The sequence below is a fragment of the Octopus bimaculoides genome, chromosome 29 (genome assembly GCF_001194135.2).
Source record: "Octopus bimaculoides isolate UCB-OBI-ISO-001 chromosome 29, ASM119413v2, whole genome shotgun sequence".
Classification (NCBI taxonomy): domain Eukaryota; kingdom Metazoa; phylum Mollusca; class Cephalopoda; order Octopoda; family Octopodidae; genus Octopus; species Octopus bimaculoides.
In genome coordinates, this window is record NC_069009.1 from 7498843 (window position 1) to 7507059 (window position 8217).

Consider the following 8217-nt stretch of genomic DNA (forward strand, 5'->3'; position numbering starts at 1 on the left):
GGATGGTGGCGAACCCTGCTGTATTCTATCACCACAACTTTCTCTCACTCTTACTTCCTGTTTCTGTTGTTCCTGTAATTCAAAGGGTCAGCTTTGTCACACTGTGTCACGCTGAATATCCCCGAGAATTACGTCAAGAGTACACGTGTCTGTGGAGTGCTCAGCCACTTGCACGTTAATTTCACGAGCAGGCTGTTCCGTTGATCGGATCAAGTGGAACCCTCGACGTCAAAACCAACGGAGTGCCACCATAGTTGTTGTTGTTTATTCCAAGGTTAGTCCTGATGCAACAAACCTATTGTCAAATATGTTCCAGCTGTGACCACCCCATCTTTTATCCAAATAATTTATTTTACATTAACAGTAAAATGCAATTTGGGGCTAACTTGATTACTATTTCCAACTGTACAAGTGTTATCTATTGACATATAAGAAGCCATTATTCTTATCACAGAGTATGAGTGTGTGAATTTAATTCCCACTCTGTTTCAAAGTAATTTTCTTCATAATATCCATCACATCAATGATGTTTACTCTCTGATACAGTCAGAGGAGTACCATGAAATTTAAAGTCTGTTTCAGACTGAAACTACATAAATTCTGTTTTCCATAGCAGATGAGATGTGTTCTATATTTTAATTGTCCTTGCCTAGTAATTTTTTTCGTATCCAATTTGTTTTTCACCCATGCACACACACATATATATATATATATATATATATAAACACACATACACACAGATGCATTGCTGTTTACTAACACTGCTAATAATAATGATAATAATATTATGTTATGTGTTATGTTGTCTGTTACAGGTATTTTGGCTGAAGGATGGTCAGTTGGTAGACTTTGTGAAAGATGACAACCTCATTAATTCCCATGACAACAGTCTCATTATAAACCAGGCCCGTCTCTCTGATATGGGCAACTACACATGTGGAGCACAGAATCTTGCCAGCAAACGCCTTAGTGTGCCTGCAACGCTAACAGTCTTTGGTAAGGTTCAATAAATTCTTTATTCCAAAACACCTTCAGAGCTCTTACATTTTTTTTATCTTGCAAATGGTTATTATTATTATTATTATTATTATTATTATTATTATTATTATTATTATTATTAAGAGAGCAGTGCATGCCATCAAATTGCTCCTGGGGTACAAGCTCAATATACCCATCATGGCTACCTGTCTGATAAGGGTACACCAGACACATGCATCACAACGATATGTGCACGACATGGTGATCTCGTATCAAGATAAACAGCACATGGCCTTGCATGTGGGGCCCAGTGAGAATTTTCTTCAGGTCAAGTAGCCCATTCTGCTCAAAGGGTCTCTGAACTAGATTTGTTTAAGGATGATGAACAAAACACCCATGTTTCCAGGGGTGAATTATTCAAACTCTAAAGAATTTTTCTCAACACATGGCTATGATGCTTCCCCACAACTCCCGCTCATGATCAGAGATGCACATATCGTTAGCCATTAAGTGACATGTTCACCTGATTTAGGTCAAGTAACTGACTTGCAAATCTGCGAGATTGATCAGAATATTTGTTGTAACCCTCTTTTATACCAAGACAAAATATGTACATGTTGATGCTTCCAATCATTTAAGATCAGAAACCATGGGAACCACTGCCTGTTACTGCATCAGGGCAATTATTTTTACTATTACTACTTTTATTAGTATTACCAGAACGACTGCTTTTCAGGTAGTTTTCTGCCAATTGCTAAATATTCACGTATTTGATTCCCAATTTGTGTAATTTCTCTGATATCATCTACTTTTCCTTCATATTCTATATTCATATTCATGTAATTGCTCTCATTTGCTCAGTAAAAAAAAAACATTGCAAATAATGTCGCACTCAAAGACAGAATTAGAATTTGAAGTAATAGATAAATATTATTTGACTTAATTTAGCCCCACATAAAATTCGTCAGATTACTCTATGTAACAACTGTTATTTCTTGTCTGCTTACCCCTGGAAAGTATGAAAAATAGCTAATATTTCCATCAAAATTTGTTTTTGTTACAATTATTCAAACCCTAAAGAACCCCTGTCAACACACAAAGCTATGATGCTCCACCACTAGTCCTGCTTATGATCAGAAATGCACATATTGTCAGCCACTAAGGGACATACTCAAGTGATTAAGTTCAAGCAACTAATTAAGGTGAAGCAAATCTGTGATATTGAATAGAGTATTTGTTATAATGAGATTTCTATTTCAGGAACTCAACACTGAATCTGTCTGAAATGTAATGGAAAATAGGTCAGTTTCAAAACATTGATGTCCCAATGGCAAAAGCAAAGTTTGAAGGGAATAGTAGTCATTTCCTTTTATTTTTAGTTAGAAGCAAATAGAAAATAGCACTTACTGACAAAAGACAAAAAAAATAATTTTGTTATACAGTGTTGCCACATGAATAGTGCTGCACGTGTGTGTGTCTATATATATATATATATATATATGAGCAGTATTGGTATCCAAAAGACCCAAGGTTGCAGGTAATGCTATGTAAGTGTTATGGAAGGACTGTAGTTAAACTCTCAGTTCGATAATCCTCTTTAGTTTAAAGTTATGTCTAAAAAATTAGTGGTTTTGTGGAAATTTTCAAAAGTAATAGATAGATTGAGGCTAGAGAAAAAAAAATTGTGTAGATCTTTCCCAGCTCATTCTAAACAGGATTTATTTACGCTCTTGGTGACTAGCAAGGTGTCATCTATGTAGAGGCCTCCTTTAATGTTAGGGAAATGTATTTGGAGCTGGTGGGATATGTATAGTCCAACAAGGTCAGTGACTTGGGCGGAGTCGGATGATCCCATAGTAATGTCAAATAATTTGCTGTGGCTATAGTTATAGTGGTTGGCCCGGCACCAAAGTTTGTCCTCAAAAGAAATAAGGGTTTTATGAGCATTAAGGATTATGTTAATTCCTAATGGGGTTAGATTAGTTAGATTCCTAGCTAGAAGGAGAGATAAATTAAGAAGTTTGGGAGAAATAGAAGATTAGCAATTATTTATATTGAATTGTAGGAAAGAAACATTTCTACCACTTCTACACACCACTTTCCATGGATAATAGAACTGCAACTATAACATCTTTATATATTTTTATTTTTATTTTTACATTCATTCTCCTATTTCCCTCTATACTTCTTATTTCCTTCTTTTTAACCATCTAATATTTCCTTCTTTTTAACCATCTCGCATCGTCTCTGATGAAGGGATATTCCTAATATCCCAGAAACAGCTGTAAGACTAACTTTCTCTTTATAAATTGTTCTGAAAATTCCACATAGCCTTGACTTTGTTGTCTCATTTTATTTAACACCCACACACACATATCAAAAGACTTCATAACTTGGATTGAGAGAGAACTGGAAAAAAAAATCACAAATGAAGTACTTATGGTAGGCTTAGATTCATGTGATTGTATAACTTACAATTTCCTCCACATTACATTTCCATCAATATATATGTGTATGTATATGTATGCATGTACGTGTATATATATATATATATATATATATATATATATATATATATAGGTGTATGTGTATACATTAACTATCAGAAGTATATAACAGAAATAATCTTGTGTTGAGAGGGTTATTATGCCAATAATAACACATGCACTGGTTCAGCATCACTTTTTTTTGTTAGTCAGTTGGTTAAATATCTTACCAACTAACTAACTGGTCATTTGTTTAATGTGAATGTGTTGTTATTATTGGTGTAATAACCTTCTCAAGACATAAAATTTGTTTCAACTCACAAATTCCCTTCAAGAATCTCACAAACCAATTACAAGAACAAAGTAACAGACCATGTTATAGTCCTTATCCTGTACTGTGTCAGTCCTCCATGATGGGTTTTTTTTTTCTTTTTAAACCTTGTGCACAACAATCAATTACTTTAGGGGGAGAAATGAGACAAGTTTTGTATTTGGTATTGTTGACGTAAGTAAATGAAGACCACTTTGTTTATTCATCTTTCTCTTTCTTCAAAAACACCCAATAAATATACATGGATACTGGAGTAAGTATAATTTAGCTGAAGTTGGATTAAACTTATAATTTGGGAGATATCTGCAGAAAGTAGTATTGACAACTTTTATATTTCCAACAGACACTCAAAAAAGATACACTGTCTTGCAGTGCAAGTTAACTATTTTGCAGTGAATAGAAATTAGTTTTTGTGAATGAATCTTGTAGTTAAATTCATCAAAAATAAAAGAGACTTCAATCCCACAATATAATTTTTAAAAGATAAAATCATTAAATTTGGGATTTGTAAGAATTTTCTAAACAGTGTAGGCTTTAGTAATTGTTTCAACACACAAACAGACCTCATGTTATAGTCTTTATCCTGTGCTGTAACAGGCTTCTATAATGGTTCTTTCTAAACCTTGTGCACAACATCAAATACTTTGGTAGAAAAAAATGAGACAAGTTTTGTATATGGTACTGTTGTTTTTAATAAATTAAAACCACTTTTTTTTTTAATTCATCTTTCTCTTTCTTCAAAAGCACCCAATAAATATGCAAGGATACTAGTGTAAACATAATTTATCTGTAGCTGGATTAAATTTATAATTTCGAGAAATGGTCTGACTGATATGTCTGTAGAAAGTAGCAGTAGAAACATTTGGACAATCTTAATATTTTCAGAAGAGTAAACAATACTAAAACAGACACTATCTTGCAGTTGACTATTCAAAAATCAGTTTTCTGATTGAAACTTAGGGTTGAAATCAGCAATAATAAAAAGAATCTTGAAAACTCCTGATTAAAAATTGGAATCTATAAAAATGTTCTTGACAGTTTAAATTTTATTAATTTCCTTCTTTTAGTAAACTATACAAGTAATAAAGAAGCAGCTTCCTTCATTGTATTATAGGTTGTTGTTGTTGTTGTTGATGTTTTCTTTTAAGATTTAACCAGGATAACTGAGGCAGGACTCGTGATCCAGTACTGGGTTACTGATGTTGGTGGAATGGAGGGTGGAAGTTGTCCTAAAATGGAAACCTGGCGTATATGATGTATATGTATGTTACATATTGCAATTGACACCAATGTTGTAAATGCAGATGTATAGAGTTCTAATCCTGCTGATGTTACTATTTCTATTTCTCCACACGACTGCAGTAAACGGAGGCTGGTCATCTTGGAGCCAGTGGACAGAGTGTTCGGTGAAGTGTGGTCGAGGGATACAGAAGAGGATGAGGTCCTGTTCCAACCCATCACCCTTGAACGGAGGAATGAACTGTCATGGAGACACCACCCAGAAGACATCTTGCAATGCACTCTGTCCAGGTAAGGTACAATCACATAATTGCATACACCCTCGTACTATATAGGCGGGTGTATATATATACATACATACATACATACATACATACATACATACATACATATATACATACATACATACATATATATATATATATGCATCTGTGTGTATATATATATATGTATAGAATGTTTGAAGAGGTGTACAGATATTGTATATTGATGAAAAGGAGGCAGTCAGAATTTTGGATAATTTTTCGAACACAAGACAAAATCAAAATCATTTTGATTTTGATTTTTGCCTTGAGGAAAAACGAATGAAAGTGCTGATAAAGAATTATCCAAAATTCTGAATGCCTCCTCTTTCTCAGTATATATATAATACAAACACATACACACACACACACAAACATATATATATATATATATATTTATATATAGGTTTGGTAGTACAAAATATAAACAGGAAAATCAAATTCAAAACATGAGTACACATTTTTATCTTTATCTTTTACTTGTTTCAATCATTAGACTGCGGCCATGCTGAGGCATTGCATTTTATTCGAAGAATTTTAGTTGAACAAATTGACCCTAGTACTTATTATTTATTTATTTATTTCTCTTTTGTAAACCCTGATACTTACTCTGTCGGTCTCTTTTCCAAAACTGCTAAACACACCAACACATAACCACACCAACACCAGTTGTCAAGCAGTGGTGGGGTACAAAGAGCTACACAAAGACACACACACACACATATATATATATGATGGGCTTCTTTCAGTTTCCATTTAATTGTATCAGTCTCTTTTGCTGAACTGCTAAGTTACAGGGACATAAATGCACCAACACCAGTTGTCAAGCAGTAGTGGAGTACAAACACCTACACAAACACACACACACACACACACAGATAGACAGATAAATAGATAAGAGGGACTTCTTTTGGTTTTCATGTACCAAATCCACTCAAAGTCTTTGGTCAGCCTGAGGCTATAGTAAAAGACAGTTGCCCAAGATGCCACACCTACACCTGTATCTATTTTTTATTTAATCAGCACCAATAAGAAGGTCCAGAGTTTCATACATTGAACCTGAGAGTTTGGTAAGTGCAGATGTATGAAACTCTTGGCTCTTGACTCTTCCTGTAACTTGCCAGTACCTGTCAAACCATCCAGCCCATGTCAGCATGGATAAATGGACATTAAATGATGATGATGATGATATATACTTATCTTCTGAATTCTATCTTCCTGTTACTATTATCAAACCTACACACACACATATATATATATATATATCATTTAATAAACAATATATATTTTTATGTGCTACTATTAGTTTCCTGTGCTGAGAGCATGCCAAATAGTGTTTTTTAACACATCTGATGTCCTAACACAATCATCAGACACTGCCCACATGACATAATGAACTAAAAATGGGACAATAGAATGAGAGAAAAGGCAAGAAACAAGTAGATATAAAAGGTGGAAGGTTGAAAAACTTGAAAACAAAAAAGAAATCAGTAAGAAGTAAATGTGGGGAAATAAAGTTATTTCCCATTAGACTGCGAAAGATAGTGGCTTAGAGTCTGCAGTACAGTTACTCAATCAGGAGAGGGAGGCACTTGACACGTTCCTCATCAGGAACTTAGCCATGTGCTCACAACTTCTGAAAATTTTGGATCTAGAATTCAGCAGTGAGTTAGAGTTCTTAGATTTGAAAAGGATACAAGTTCTTTCAACTACACATAGCTTACATTGTTTTGATCAGTTAACATATGGTGTAGATTTTTAGACAATTTTCCACTTTATTGTATGTGGTGTAGCATTTGATTTCAGACCCCCATATGTGGTTAGCCAGCTTAGTAGTTTTTCTTTTGTCCCTGGGTTGGAAAGGGGATAGTGATTTTTTACTTCACTTTCACAAAGTCCAATATAGCCCTTCCTGTCGGTTGTGTTATTATCTAGCATTGCCGTAATTTCTGCCTCGTAGATGATGGACTTAATCATACACAGCTGGCTGGGTTAACAGGTTCCTGGGTCTTGACGGTTAGAACTGAGAGGGGAGGTCTTGATGTGGGTGTCATGTAATGATACTCTTCATATTGGAGCAGCAGCTATATGATAATTTCACTGAGCACCTGTTAAATATTCTTCTGTACCTGTGATTTTCTGGAGAATGTTTGTCTAGGAATCTTTTACCTATGTTAGTTTTTACATTAAGGGAAAAGGAAGGGGTGAATCAAATTATTTTCCTAACTCTATTATTATTATTATTCTAATTATTATTAGAGGCATTGTATATTAATTTATCCTTAAAGCCACTATTGGCTAGGGGGTTGTTGCAGTAGGGGATTGCCTTCTCAAAAATTTCTATAGAGGAAGAGAGTTAGAAACTCTGTTATTAATGATAGCTATCAGGTTTTTAAATACTACAGAATGATGACAAGACTATTTATGTGTATAGGAAAGATTTTTGTTGGGCTTATTGGTAAGGTTTATAAGCGGAAGAGGTCAGGTTTAGGAAAGCATCTAAAAATTTGTCTAAAATTGGTTTTCTACCTTTTATATCTATATCTTTCTCACCTTTTCTTGCTTTTTCTCTCATCCTATCGTCCTATTTTTAGTTCATTATGCCATATGTGCCCTGATGATTGTGGTAGGACACCAGACATGTTAAAAACACTGTTTGGCATGCACTCTGCACATGAAATTATCAGTAGCTCATAAATACATATATTGTGTTTACTAAATAATACTTATCTCTCACCAGATGGAGTACTTTTTTTTTGTTGATCTTATCTTCACGAAACAGTACACTATATATATATATATATACACAAATACAGATACAGGCATGTAATATATATATGTGTATATATATATATATATATATATATATATATATATATAT

The 8217-nt window shown here is 33.9% G+C and overlaps 1 protein-coding gene across 1 annotated transcript in view; it reads left to right on the forward strand.

Annotated features, from left to right (window-relative positions):
• The window catches only part of LOC106869334 (netrin receptor UNC5B), a 434672-nt gene that overhangs the window by 394065 nt on the left and 32390 nt on the right, over positions 1-8217 (forward strand). Inside the window, exons 4-5 of the mRNA XM_052977844.1 lie at positions 816-996; positions 5158-5325. Of these exons, the coding sequence (XP_052833804.1) occupies positions 816-996; positions 5158-5325 (349 nt within the window). The remainder of the gene's footprint in view (positions 1-815; positions 997-5157; positions 5326-8217) is intronic.